The 15,506-nt window shown below is 38.6% G+C and overlaps 1 protein-coding gene across 4 annotated transcripts in view; it reads left to right on the top strand.

Annotated features, from left to right (window-relative positions):
- The window catches only part of LOC134531128 (ATP-binding cassette sub-family G member 4-like), a 350,550-nt gene that overhangs the window by 148,983 nt on the left and 186,061 nt on the right, over nt 1–15,506 (top strand). For 3 of the 4 annotated variants that reach the window (XM_063366709.1, XM_063366711.1, XM_063366710.1), the window contains exon 2: nt 12,669–12,829. In XM_063366709.1, coding sequence (XP_063222779.1) covers nt 12,693–12,829 — 137 coding nt within the window. In that variant the 5' untranslated portion in view covers nt 12,669–12,692. Of the gene's footprint in view, nt 1–12,668; nt 12,830–15,506 lie in introns of those variants that run through there. The other variant, XM_063366708.1, reaches the window with a different exon arrangement.

Here is a 15,506-nt window from a genome sequence, read left to right as displayed (position 1 = left end):
CTTATGCTCTGCAGGTGTAACATCCAATTCCCAGTTCTTTCAGCCTCGATAAATCGCTTGAGGACTGACACCATCCTGAAATACTGCACCCACAGCCGTGCTGTGCTTCCTCGTTCCTCTAAGATTTCCAATTGTCTTTTGAACTTTTCCATAAGACTGTCAACATTTGGGTTGTTAATGTCAAATATTTCTGATGTAAAATCCTTTATGAGATACGATAGTGCATCAGTCTCTTCGTCTGTCAGCTTTGTTTCTTGAGATGTGGACATCGTCTGTAGATTTATTTTGGCCAAAGCGAGCTGGGCCAATATATGAGCTCGTACAGCTCTGGAATAGTAGTGGCCTGACATCATTGTTTTGTGGATGCCATCGCGAAGCAAACACTCCACAAATCTTGGAGGCCGCTGCCGTCCATAATGAAGCCAATTTTGCCCATGTAGGACATGAGCAAATGAAAACCCCCAAGCCGCACGGCAACATAACTCAACTCGCTATTTGGGCCGACAGATGCAAGAATTTTCCTTGCTTTTAACCAGAGTGGATGGTCCAAAGTGACAAAACAGCAGCGTTGGCGGAAAATCGATTGCGGATAAATGGCTAGGCCGATTTTGACGGAGTAAAAACCATTCGACGTAGAATTTAATTCTCTTAAACAAAGCTATGAGTAAAATATTTTTCAGGATGCGTCGTTTAGGAGTGGTAAACGAAAAACTAAACCAAGAATCAACTTTTTACCCAAGTTGGTTAAAATAGCCCAACTTTGAAAATCGATCGCGGCTAAACGGCTAAGCCGATTTTGACGAACCAAACACCATTCAAAGCATAATTTAATGTCATTTAAAAAAGATTTAAATAAACTTTAATGTAGGATGCGTCGTTTAGGAGTTATAAGCGAAAAACTAAAAAACGTGCGAAAATTCCGCGGTTTTTTGACTCCCAAAACTTAAGCAGAAGTCAGAATCCGTCGCAAACTCACAGGACTCTTATTTGGGACCCCGAAAAGGTATTAAAACACTTTCCAGCTTTGGACGATTTTTCGGGAAGCATATGTCTAATTTGCCTGGGCTATGTTGCTTGGCAACCACCTTGTTTACAACCTTCAGGGGTATGGGTGTTCGTGTACATACAAGATATCATGTTCGTTTGTCAGGTTGAAAGGTTATTGGCCTTAGCATTCTGTAATTGAAATTGGTAAGCGTATAGACATTTAAGGTTGAAAGTTTTGTTAATATTTCAGAGTGAAGAAAATAAAGCAATAGTGGCAAAGAGAGCAATAAAAGCGCGGCCATGATCAATGTGTGACCGTGACCAGAACTACTGGGTGTAGAGTTTCAATGCATGCGTGAAAGACAACTTCTTCACTGTAGTGTTCGTAATAGACTACTATTCATGTTGTGTATATGTAATAATGAACCTTTTTAATATTGTGCTTATGATTAAAATTAGTTTATTTATTAGTTATTTGTATAAAATATTATTTTCACCCAATGCCAGAGCAATTAGTGTTTGGCGACTTAAATGTTAGAATAGTGGCAGAGCTTCAGTTGTGGATTAAAAATCCAATACCTATAGAACATAAATAATTTACTTCATAATTTACGAAAAATTTTACATTTTACAGAATAATTAAAAACTATATATGTATTGTGTCATTAGAGGCAACTATACTAATTAGGTATACTGATGCGAATAGAATATATATCCAAGCACAGGCTGCAAAAGCATCTCTGGAACTCCTAGGCCCTATTTGTCATGATCACTCCGCGTCTTACTTACTCTAAGCATGAGCGTGTGTGAGTGAATGGTATTTTAATAAATCCTTGCAGAAAGGATCTCAGGCATGAAGTCATCGAAAACGAGTTAACTCCATAAGTCCATATTCATGGTTTCATATATTGTTTACTTCATTTTACAATAAAAAGGACTCAGCCAAGTGACTAGAAAGTACTGTAACCGACAACCGGATTACATATTGCTATGCAGAAAGGTTCTCAGTCAATGACTGAAGACCTTTCTGCAGTGAAGTTTCCTTCACTGTCATGAATGTTGCCACAACAGTTTTGCACTAAATTATGTTTGCCTATAGGCTACAGGATTGTACTTGATCGTTTTTTACGATTTCATTGATAACTTTATTGGTATTTTATTAGTACATAAATAGGAGAAAGCCCTACGGTAGGGCTAGAAATAAAAACTTCAGTTTGCGAAAGTCAAGAGCAAAGAATACACGAATTATAAGGGGAAACTCGTGCCAGACAAACAAACAGGAGCACCTGGCAGGTAATTATCGCTTCCTAAGAATTAAAGTAATGAATACATAATGTCTTATCTTTTTATTATATAGTCGATTAAATTTAAACATTCACCATAACCGAAATGTTTGGAATATTTTCTAGATGTAAGAGGAAGAGAACTAGTGAAGAGGACCAGCACGTCATCCTGATCTGTCAATAAAAGATGCGAAAGACATACAAGTAGACGCAACATAACTCCGAGCCTGGGTGACGGTTAGAAAATCGTGTGTATGTGAGTCTCGACACTGGAGAAGGCAGACGTGGCGCGGCAGTGAGAGATAATGCGTAACTTGATAACAGGGGGCTACACGCTACTGCACAGAGTGAAAACTTAGTCCTTCGGTGAAATCCGACGAATACGTTGGTACTTACTAAACGTTTTCGTTTACAGTTTGGATCTGAGGTTTGTATGCATGTAATGTATCACTTTTGTTCAGAGCCAGTGTTACATTTGTAGTGCAGTACTTCAGTAAAGTAATACAACTTTATACATAAAATGCCTCCAGTATTGTCAAAAGTTAAGAGTAAAAAACTGCACTCGCAGGCTAGGGAAATCGTCTATAACGTTCTGCAGTTTATGGAAAATGAAGCGCGATTGCAGGAACCCTCCATTTCACTAGAGAAAGCACAGCTGAGAACAGCTAATGCGACGGGTGTGTCTCGCACGACTGTACAAACAATATGAAAAATGGCTCACCGAACAATTAATACAAAATCTTCCACCAAAAAGTGTTGTTGTGATAGATAATGCTCCCTATCACAATGTAAAAATAAATAAAACGCCTACCTCCAGCTCGACAAAATTGGAAATGCAGCAGTGGTTAAGTAAGGAGAATATTTCCTTTACTAGCGACATGCTCAAACTAAACTTGTATAACCTCATAAAGAAGCACAAACCTTCGCAAGTGCAGTACTCGGCAGACAGACTATTGGTAAATAGTGGCCACACATTACTTCGTCTGCCCCCTTATCATCCGGATTTGAATCCGATAGAAAGCATAAGGGATAAAGTTAAAGGAGAAGTCGCTTCAAGAAATGTTACTTGCAATTTGGAAAATGTAAAAAAACTTTGCGAGGAAATATTTAACCGAATGGGTCCAGAAGATTGGATACCGATTTGTAATCACATCAAGACACTCGAGAACGAATACTGGGATAAGGATGTACGATTTGACATTGAAATTGATAAAGTGATTGTTCAGTTAGATGATTCAAACAGTGACAGCAGTGACGTTTACACATCAGACTCTTCGGATGGAACAGTCAGTGGCGTTAAAGAACTGAGGTAGTGCTTGGAACGTCAGTGGTAAGTGGTCAATGTTTTCTGCTTTTCTCTACCTGCTGTGAAAGGTCGCCGTATCTGCTTATACCCCCTCCTCATCCACCCGACCCCCCACACGTGTTGCAGTCCCTACTCATGTGTGACGTAGCTCAAGCTCGGAGTTATGTTGCGCCTAGTGTACTTATTCAGTCGCTCACAGACCTTCGCAATGACCTGCACGCCGCTCTCGTAAAGATGACGCACAAAAAAGTGTAAAATAATTTAAGTATCACACAATTGTAGATGACGAAAGGATTGAGGTATGGCTTCAAGCAAATCTATCTTAATATTTCAAAACAATTAAGCGAGTAAAACGGTTAAGGAGCCTTAGTTCCTGGGGAAAAGTCTCAAAGACATGCATGGAAATAAATCCAGCGCAAATGTTATTCCGTCACAGACGAGGGTTCTTATTAAAGAGCAAGCACATTAAAAGTTTCCCTGTAAAGGGAAGGCATTACTCTAGGACACCGGTTCTCAATTTTTTTTCGGCTAGGGAACCCTATGATCCACTTTCTTTTGGCGGAACACCAACTACATCAAAAAAAAATTATTTGACGACAATTGTGAACATTCAAACCAAATTTATTTTATTTTCACCTTATTGTTAAAGACTCCTGATACCTAATTGTTTGCATGTTGTAATGTTTGAATAGAAAATAAACTATAATGTTTAATTTAAAGACTTTATTGCACGTATCAAATGTGATGAATGACGTTTTTTCATTGTTTGATGTATAATAGCCCTAAAAATAGGTTTAACGTCAGACAGTTGAATTCGAAGATCTGGAGCAGTATTCACAGTCTAGTTCTGAACTTGTTTTTGTTGTAAGCGTAAGTTGAAAAGCCAGTTTCTCATCGGTAAGTGGATACAAAGGAAAGCAGAGTCATGGCAGTTTTGTTTACAAAAATAGGTTTTCAGCACAAAAATAACTTGACGAAAAACAAAAATAACAGACCTAACGGCACTAAAGGAAAACTTTATTTTGGTAAAAGTAATGTAGGAATTGTAAAATTATTCATATTTCCGTATTAAGGGCACTATATTCCGCATAAATAAGTTTCAATTTTTTTTATGGGATTTAAACCCATAAACACGAAAAACAAACAGCGAGCTCAAAACTACCGACTTCACCCAACACAACCTTTGTAAATGAGATTTCTATAGTGGTATACTTTTACCAATTGTATAATTACATTCACATTTTTGTATAAAAATAAAATGCACTCAAAGGATTGTGGTTACTATAGTAACCAACACTAAACATATTTATAAGACTAAAATAATTTGTCCAACTTTTCTAAGTACTACTTTCTATGAATATAATGTACGCATGTGTCATTATGTATGTATTATGTTGGAAAGAAAGAACTGATAGATGAAAGGCATTAAAAACATGAAGCAGACATGTATAAAATAAATTTCATGACACATGATTATAAAATGTTTACCCTACAAATATACCTGCCATATAAATGTTTGAAGCGTAGTGACAGTACCCAGAGATATATTTTTAGACTCGTGCATTCAATTAGCACTAATATAATATTTTTTAACACTTAACTAAATATAATTCAACAATATAGTAAAAATTAAGTTGCAAACATGACTGTCTTGAACAGGCGGTGGTTAGAACCGTAACCACCTCAGTGGAAAGGTTTACCCCAGAACTGCTGCCAACCTTGAAAAGAAGCCGTGGCAATATTTATAACCACAAAACATCTACACGGTGGCAAGTGTGTATTAGTACTCAAATAATATGCACAATATAGGTGATAATGAACTTTATTAACAGTGGTTAATATAATATTCACCAACTTGTAAAGGCTTTAGCAGTTTTTAGGACATTTCAAGCCACTGGAATTTTTTTAGGATTAAAATGGGAAATTTTCCCTCAAAATGGGAATTTTCCCCTCGAAATAGGGATATTTTTATAGAAATTTTTTAAAAGTTGAAAAAATTTTGAGGAATTTTTCGGAATTTTTCTCTAAAAAAATCCCATATGGTGGTCGGTCATTGACCTGTACCACGCACCACAGCCTGAAGCCTGTTCTCTGAACTTCTCATGAATGGCACTCTGATACTTTTACAAAAGATTGCTTTGGAAAACAATAGCCAAGAAATGGTTTGTACTTCACATGGCCTATGGTTATTTTTGCGTATATAAAAAACGTTTTTCGAGTTTATAATGAGTATTTCTCACGAAAATGGACGCACAATTTTATATTTTTCAATGTTGTTTCATTCAAGCAAAAAAAATTTTTAACCATTAAAAGATAATCGAACGTTCAATAATTTTACTTTATTTTGTTTTTACTGTGCTTATTAATACGTCCGTTAAGTAAATACTGGAAAGCCATTCAGGGAACGGCTTACAAATAAGTATTGGAGGTACTAGAGCACTCACTATTTTGTAGCGATACAGTTCTTTTTTTCGTTTAATTGTCAGATTTAACAAATATCTGTAATTTTACATTAGTATTTCGGTTCCATTTACAAAATATATGTAATAGTGTATGAACGGAATCGCTTGTGTACCGTAGGCGCGGCGCAGGCAGGCCCTATGGAGTCTGGTCTGACCGCACTTTGCCTTGCGACCTTCGCCCCGGCCGCAGCACGAGCCGGCGCGATAAGGCGCTGACTCACGCTGCCTTTGTCTAGGCGCTCTAGTTGCCAGTCGCGCTGTCGCCGTGCCCGCTGGTAAACCACGTGCCTTATTGTGTGCTTGTGTGTGAGTCCTCGCTTTGTGACTACATGTGCCGACGAGAGATTCGTCTGTTTCCGGTGTTTGTATCACACCGCATCCCGCGGTTGTTTTGGCATGAACGGAGTTACTTTTTCCTACTAATGCAGAATGCTCTCGTTAGCCATTCTGAAATAGTGTTTGGAAGTCGTCACGACTGTCAACTCTGATTTTACATCCAAGTAATTTAATATTGTTCTTAGTTTAGACCACTTTACAGCCCAAACTAAATTAATTTTTTTTTTCCGGGACGATCACTGAAACTGCAACTGGGCTTCCACAAATTCATTTCAAATAACGTAATTAAAGAGCAAAGTTCGGAATAAATTCGGTTCGTGTGAGGCTTGAGAGCCAACCTCGTCGAGTCGGATTTCGTACAAATACACACGTGACTCGCATAATTCCAGTGGAACAAGTTTACACTCGTGCGTGTACGTGCAGGTTCACTGTCTGATGTTCCAGTCCTGCCGGACTCGTACAAATACACACGTGACTCGCATAATTCCAGTGGAACAAGTTTACACTCGTGCGTGTACGTGCAGGTTCACTGTCTGATGTTCCAGTCCTGCCGGACTCGTACAAATACACACGTGACTCGCATAATTCCAGTGGAACAAGTTTACACTCGTGCGTGTACGTGCAGGTTCACTGTCTGATGTTCCAGTCCTGCCGGACTCGTACAAATACACACGTGACTCGCATAATTCCAGTGGAACAAGTTTACACTCGTGCGTGTACGTGCAGGTTCACTGTCTGATGTTCCAGTCCTGCCGGACTCGTACAAATACACACGTGACTCGCATAATTCCAGTGGAACAAGTTTACACTCGTGCGTGTACGTGCAGGTTCACTGTCTGATGTTCCAGTCCTGCCGGACTCGTACAAATACACACGTGACTCGCATAATTCCAGTGGAACAAGTTTACACTCGTGCGTGTACGTGCAGGTTCACTGTCTGATGTTCCAGTCCTGCCGGACTCGTACAAATACACACGTGACTCGCATAATTCCAGTGGAACAAGTTTACACTCGTGCGTGTACGTGCAGGTTCACTGTCTGATGTTCCAGTCCTGCCGGACTCGTACAAATACACACGTGACTCGCATAATTCCAGTGGAACAAGTTTACACTCGTGCGTGTACGTGCAGGTTCACTGTCTGATGTTCCAGTCCTGCCGGACTCGTACAAATACACACGTGACTCGCATAATTCCAGTGGAACAAGTTTACACTCGTGCGTGTACGTGCAGGTTCACTGTCTGATGTTCCAGTCCTGCCGGACTCGTACAAATACACACGTGACTCGCATAATTCCAGTGGAACAAGTTTACACTCGTGCGTGTACGTGCAGGTTCACTGTCTGATGTTCCAGTCCTGCCGGACTCGTACAAATACACACGTGACTCGCATAATTCCAGTGGAACAAGTTTACACTCGTGCGTGTACGTGCAGGTTCACTGTCTGATGTTCCAGTCCTGCCGGACTCGTACAAATACACACGTGACTCGCATAATTCCAGTGGAACAAGTTTACACTCGTGCGTGTACGTGCAGGTTCACTGTCTGATGTTCCAGTCCTGCCGGACTCGTACAAATACACACGTGACTCGCATAATTCCAGTGGAACAAGTTTACACTCGTGCGTGTACGTGCAGGTTCACTGTCTGATGTTCCAGTCCTGCCGGACTCGTACAAATACACACGTGACTCGCATAATTCCAGTGGAACAAGTTTACACTCGTGCGTGTACGTGCAGGTTCACTGTCTGATGTTCCAGTCCTGCCGGACTCGTACAAATACACACGTGACTCGCATAATTCCAGTGGAACAAGTTTACACTCGTGCGTGTACGTGCAGGTTCACTGTCTGATGTTCCAGTCCTGCCGGACTCTTACAAATACACACGTGACTCGCATAATTCCAGTGGAACAAGTTTACACTCGTGCGTGTACGTGCAGGTTCACTGTCTGATGTTCCAGTCCTGCCGGACTCGTACAAATACACACGTGACTCGCATAATTCCAGTGGAACAAGTTTACACTCGTGCGTGTACGTGCAGGTTCACTGTCTGATGTTCCAGTCCTGCCGGACTCGTACAAATACACACGTGACTCGCATAATTCCAGTGGAACAAGTTTACACTCGTGCGTGTACGTGCAGGTTCACTGTCTGATGTTCCAGTCCTGCCGGACTCGTACAAATACACACGTGACTCGCATAATTCCAGTGGAACAAGTTTACACTCGTGCGTGTACGTGCAGGTTCACTGTCTGATGTTCCAGTCCTGCCGGACTCGTACAAATACACACGTGACTCGCATAATTCCAGTGGAACAAGTTTACACTCGTGCGTGTACGTGCAGGTTCACTGTCTGATGTTCCAGTCCTGCCGGACTCGTACAAATACACACGTGACTCGCATAATTCCAGTGGAACAAGTTTACACTCGTGCGTGTACGTGCAGGTTCACTGTCTGATGTTCCAGTCCTGCCGGACTCGTACAAATACACACGTGACTCGCATAATTCCAGTGGAACAAGTTTACACTCGTGCGTGTACGTGCAGGTTCACTGTCTGATGTTCCAGTCCTGCCGGACTCGTACAAATACACACGTGACTCGCATAATTCCAGTGGAACAAGTTTACACTCGTGCGTGTACGTGCAGGTTCACTGTCTGATGTTCCAGTCCTGCCGGACTCGTACAAATACACACGTGACTCGCATAATTCCAGTGGAACAAGTTTACACTCGTGCGTGTACGTGCAGGTTCACTGTCTGATGTTCCAGTCCTGCCGGACTCGTACAAAGGCACACGTGACTATCGCAGTTTGTCGAACGTGTTTATACTCGTGCAGTTTCATAGTCTGATGTTCCAGTCGATGTCAGGCATTCATGAAACTAAACAGCTTGTTGGAGTGGTTTCAAATAACCTATTTTCTATGTATCCTTGGTTCTTCGGAAATACTAGCTGTCTATCTTATTATATATAAAAAAATGCGAGGAGTCATTTAGTACTCGCCAGAGATGTGTAGACATCAAACCTCAATCCAGAGCAAAGTCATGTGTTCTCCTGTTACAAATAAACTTATAATACGAAACTCGTGGACCTTATTTAATGTAGAATTCTTTTAAAAAAACGCAGAGTATTATAATATACGCAAATTGTGTTTTCAGCTACATTTACTGACGAGAATCACACGTAGTTTCCGCACCCGCCACTACAATTCGCTGCGTCGACTATCGAATCATTCCATTCGCAGAGCGAAAGGTTAAACTTTGTAATGTAACGACTCCGATAATAGTGAAAAAAGGCTTGTAAAATTACTATACCTCTGCTTTGGATCTTATTTGCGACAATGTATTTTATCACAATACTACTCATTTTGTTAAATTTCATTAAACACTTCATATTCAAACGTTTCTCTTTGTCTCTATGAACTTTGGTTCGCGCATCCGCCACAGATGGCAGCACCGTTCAATGCGACTTGTTACATTCACGAATTTACTCCTACCAGATGTCGTATACCCAGAGCTAAGATGTTTCCACAAAAAAAAATGATGCATCTTAATTACAAATATAAAAGCTGTGCTAATTAATAATTCCCTTGTATTAAAGTTTTAGCTTTTACAATCCGATTTTCTGATGAGAATTTTGAATATACGTATTTTTTAAATTTATTTTAACAAGCGTTATTGAGTATAGTGCACTTGTTTTGATCCTCGCTCAACCTTGCTAACAAATTGACATATCTATCTGTTTTACTGTGCACATTTACTTGAACATGATCACGCAAGGTAGTTTATCCTTTCATGCAATACTGGTCTCAGTAAAGTACTTTGTTAACCATAGCGTTTATATAATTTAGGTGGAATTACACATACGAAATTTTAATATAAAATTTATCATAAATGGTGGTCATCTGACGCTAATGTGTTTTTTTAAGACTGTCCCTTAAACAACATGTTTCACCATAATTACATAAGTTTACATATATTATTTGGGATTTTTTTTATGTAGAGGTGAGAATTTAAGAGTTCGAAATGTTATCCCAAACTTTTATTATCCATTGTGCTTAAAGCCCCAATTCTGTAATCGCGTAATAGTGACCTGAAAAATTGCATTACTACGTGTTGACAGATTGATCTCCAAAATAATATAGGCTACACAGCCCATGTATACAATCCGGTGTCATTGATACATTTATTCATTAATTCATTGGCTGCTGTCATATTTTACCTTCTGGCGTTGCTGTCCATTGTTTTTGTGCAGCTCTTTCTTAAATGGTTCGTATTATCTTATTTTCCAGGGCGCGTCAAATGATTTGTGTCAGTCAAAAACAAGGGTTTGCAAACTAGCTTTTACGAATAACAGTCCTCTACATTGTATGGCCGTGTTCAGCTTGTGTGTATGAACGCAAGATGCGTAATTGTGCATAGTAGTAATGGCTTGGTGTTTTTTTTTTTTTTTTCGATGGAAGTCCATATTCGATCGCTTATTGGCAGAGCGCGACTGAGGACACAGGTGTTGAGCCTGATTGTCTCCGCAACAGGATTAGGCGAGTCCCCATTGGTTGCCGGTGCAATGAGTGTCTGTCGGTGTTCTGCCACATTGATATCGAATTAGACAATTCTGTAAATACGTATCCCCTTACCCATATTCTATACTAATAATAAAACTGTTCAAGGCAAAAACTCTGTACATAGGATGAAATTATGAAGAGAAAAAACTATCGGAAATGGCTGTTCAATAATTGAGAAGTCAAAAATATAGTTTCTAATTCTTTTTTTCTGTTCGTCTGTTTATTCAAGAATTAATCGAAAACTACTTGAAGGGTTTTGATAAATCTCTTTTTTTTTTTTAGAAAGGTATTTGACTAACTTAGGAACAAGGCTATAGATAATTACAGAATTCCACCCCGAAGGGGGTGAAAAGGAGGTACATATGGTTTTGTTTGGTTAAAGGATATTGGAATATGTATGTAGTTCTGAATTTTTACATTGGCATCCGTGTGGGAAAAGCATTTGGGTATTTTATTTAAGTAATACTAAGCAAACTAAAAATCAACTAATACTTTGGATATTAAGCTTGATATCTGTATTCTTTATTTCAAATAAAGATGCGATTGTATCAAGTACTCTTAAAAATGGAATGTATCTGTAGTAAGGTGGAACATTTAATTATTGTAAGCATATCTTTAACCGTAGTTATTGGAAGTGTAAGCAATGGCATAATCATAGTTAAAATGAAATAGGTGTGTGTTTAACAATTTTATAAATTGTCTACCTAATGAATTTAGGAGGTAAGTTGATTTCATCAAGGTAAAATGTGTACTCAAACATTCTTAAATAGAATTTTAAATTCATATACTTGATCTAGACTTTAAAAAAGGCATGCGCATATCCAATTTAAAATATATAATTCTTAAACTGTTTTGTAAATGAAATAAATCTTTTATGAACCTGTCACATTTGTTGTGTCCTTGTTTAGTAAAAATGTTTGGAAAAAATGACATACTTTTCTTTCAATAGTAGGATTTTAGCAATACTTTGAAAAAGTGCCTTACAACTAACTGTGCCTATAATTTCTAGAAAGTTCTATATCTCAGAAAGTTTAGCTCTAAATTAAAAACTGTGATAATGTTTCCCCTTTTAGATATATAATTTTTCCCCTTTTAGATATATAATTTTTCCCCTTTTAGATATATAATTTTGCGTAACTGGGAATCTTTTGATGGTATTTTGAATGTGGCATTTGTGCTCTTTCGAAAATGTTATTTTATTAATATGCTTATATATTTTAAGTTTAAATTAATATTTTAAAACGTTTGGTTTTTGTCTTTTATATTCAAAATGTATGTTTGTATAGCAGAAAGATTTTTCAGGAGATTTGCTATTTTGTAGTTATGCCCTTCTGAATTCTTATATTGCATTCTTCTTTTGTGGTCACTTATTTTATTGCAGCTAAAATTATCTGTAGTATTACATATGCATTTATATTATGTTTTGTTCAAAAATTGTTTAGTTATATAGATAGGTCTACATATATATCAGTAATAATTAATTCTCATTTGCACAATATTAAAAGAAATTTAATTTTAAATTAAAATTTTTTGTGTATATTAAATTAAAGAGTTTGTTGAATTCATAATTTTTCAGCGGGCGCCTTACCAACTCCTAGTTGTAAAAAATGTAGAACGTACAAAGTTCTACAATCACCGGGAATTTTGCCACTGTGAAAAAATGAATTGATGGAAATATTCAGCTGCAGTGATGTGGTTGGCGGCGATGGTGACGCGGCGGCTGGCTTGCTGCAGGCGGATGACCCGGCAGTGACGGCCATGGACGAGCTGCGCGGAGTGCAGGTGGTGCTGACTGGCGGCGCGCATGCGCAGTGCGCCAGCTGCCACTGCAACCTGCGGTCCTCCAGCCCCACCAGCCAGGCCAGCCCCGGCCTCAACAACGGCTTCATGTTCAGGTAAGCCTCGCCCTCTGTACCTTGTTGCGACCACGTGTTTGCCGACAGAGAGCGCCGCTTATTAGGGGCATGTATTTCTTCCGCGAAAATTAGATATCCCTATAAAACAAATGGCATGTGTTGTCCCAAGAAGACTTTCTGAATCGTAATATGTGTATTAAATAATCATTTGGCAGATTATGGATTTAAAAATCTTTGTATGAGCTTTCACAAAAACACGTAGCACAAAGTAGTTTCAATAGATAATTTCCCAATGGTAATATTAACTGGTTTAAACGTTTCATATTTTAGGTTCACAAAATATGCATTTGTGATGGCCGCGACTTACATTCAGATTCACTTGTGCTTGTTAAGTAATAAAATTAACTTATTAGAATATCTCAAATGCCTAATGTATGTATTGCAAACAAGAGTTATTTTTTATAAGTTGTGTTACAGATATATGACACTTAGCAGATAGTGTAAAATTTATTTTTGTTGTATTCACTTATATTTTTATTTCGTAATACTTGTTTCTAAACCAGAACACTCTCAATTGACCTTAAGAAATTCGTCATCGTAAACTGTTATGTATAATGTCCCTGTTAGAAAACACATAACTATGCATTCCAAAAGAAAGTTAAAACCAAACGCGTTTAAATAAAACAAACGTCTTGTACGATCTTTCATGTCTTTGCTGTTTTTTTATTAAAACAGGAGGGCTTACTAGATAAACCATGAAGTAAGTTTCTAACTTGTAAAACGGAAAAGCTAATATGAAAAATTCAGCAAAAGCAGGAGTTAAATTGTGTGTAACTTTGCCGAGTTCTTGACTGGGGAAGCACATCAGCCTTCTGAAGGTCGCCTCGGCGGGGAAAAGACCTACAGGTCTGAGTGTAAACATCCTTTCTCGCGACGCGACCGTAATGCGATATGGAGGAGGAAAGCGCTGTTGTCCCTCCCCACCCCTCTTAATGCTGGTATGGAAAATGGCAACGGAGTGAGATTCCTGGGAGCTGATTACGAACACTGGTGGAGACTCTCCACCGAAACACGTACCGCATTGGGTGTTTACGAACCAACATGGGTGTGTGTTTTGTGATATCCGCAAGGCTTTTGAGCCACGGCAGAAATCAGTGTCGTCAAAGACAAGCAACCACTGAATAATGTATGTATTAAATTTTATTCGTCAGTAAAATATGAAAATTTTATTTAACTAATACCTTAATATTTATAGGTATATAAATTTATTTTCTGTTAGACAAGCATTTCAAACTGTGATTTTTTAGTAATTATTTAATTTAAATATGGAGTAACATAAAATAGGGTCGTGAATGTTGCAATACCTGTGAATTGTCTCAGCAAAAATCAAACCACAGATAAAAGTACTGAGGAAACAGTTCCTAAACTCAAATATTGTTTACGTTAAACTTCATTGTAAATGTACAGCCCATTCCATGTCATCGTTTTATTTTTACGTTAACATGATTACACTTGAAGACTTTTTTTAGTGGCCTAACTTACACAAAATGAAAAATAAAAAAAAATGTAGTGCATATGTTTTATGGGTAATTAGTTAGCCGAGTTGAATTTTTGAAATTTTGTGCAGTTTGGATAAGTAGAATGAAATTAAATAAATAACTAAAAATTTTTTGAGTTATTACAAGCTCTCCTGCCTTTTAATACTCTCGCCTGAGAGGGGCGTGTTTACAGATTGGCTGAAGCTATGGGCTAGTAGTCTCTTCCTTTCTTCTGGTTGGCCTGTTGGTTTGGCCAATTGGAGCTGGGCTTCTGTAATTGGTTGGGAGTGCTGGCCAGTCCGTGACCTCTTCTCTTCTGGTTGGCTGGACTTTTTGGCCAACCAGAGACGCTCTGTCTGTTGTTGGATGCAGAGCTATTTTTGAGGTTTTCTGAAGAGTGGGTTTCATATTTTACTTCATTTGTATCCATCCTATCTATTTATGTTCGATGAGTGTATTAATATTTCGAGAAATTCTCGATTGTATCTTTTCTTGTATTGTGGGATGTTGGTTATGGTGTGGAACTGGTCGAATCAAATGCTGTGCCTGATTTCCAAAGAGTGTTGTGCTATAGTTTTTTTTATAGGTTTTCATGTTTATAGTCGCTGATATGTTCCTTAACCCTTGTGATTTTTCACTGGCCAGTTTGTCCTATATATACTTTGCCACATGAGCATGGAACCTTGTACTCACCGGCTAAATTTTCGGCTGGAGTTTTATCTTTCAGTGATGTCACGGACCTCTCAATCTTGTTTATAGGTTTGGGAATTGCATGTATTTCGTGCTTCCTGGGAATTCTTGCCACTTGGTCTGAAATTCCCTTTAATGTAAGGAATAAAAACTTTGTTAGGAAGATGCTCGTTTTTTGGCTCTTGAGGTGGCTTCATGACTTTATTAATTTCTGTTTTTTTGTAGCCATTTGCTTGGAGATCTGTTGTTAGATGTTTCAGCTCTTCCTCGATGTTGTTTTCTTCGTAAATGGCTTTAGCTCTTTTGACCAAGGTGGGAATAACAGTTCACTTCTGAGATGGTGGGTGGCGCGAACTCGCCTTTAGATGCTTGTGTATCAGAGGCTTCATTCACCATCTCGCCGCCCTCTCAACAATGTAGCACGTCCTTTCATTGTGACGGTTTGGCTTGCATATGTGTGGCACGTATAACACCTTGGCTGCTGACGT

The sequence above is a fragment of the Bacillus rossius genome, chromosome 3, assembly GCF_032445375.1.
Source record: "Bacillus rossius redtenbacheri isolate Brsri chromosome 3, Brsri_v3, whole genome shotgun sequence".
Lineage (NCBI taxonomy): Eukaryota > Metazoa > Arthropoda > Insecta > Phasmatodea > Bacillidae > Bacillus > Bacillus rossius.
The sequence above is the reverse complement of the archived record's forward strand: the minus strand, read 5'-3'. Positions and strand labels throughout refer to the sequence as shown.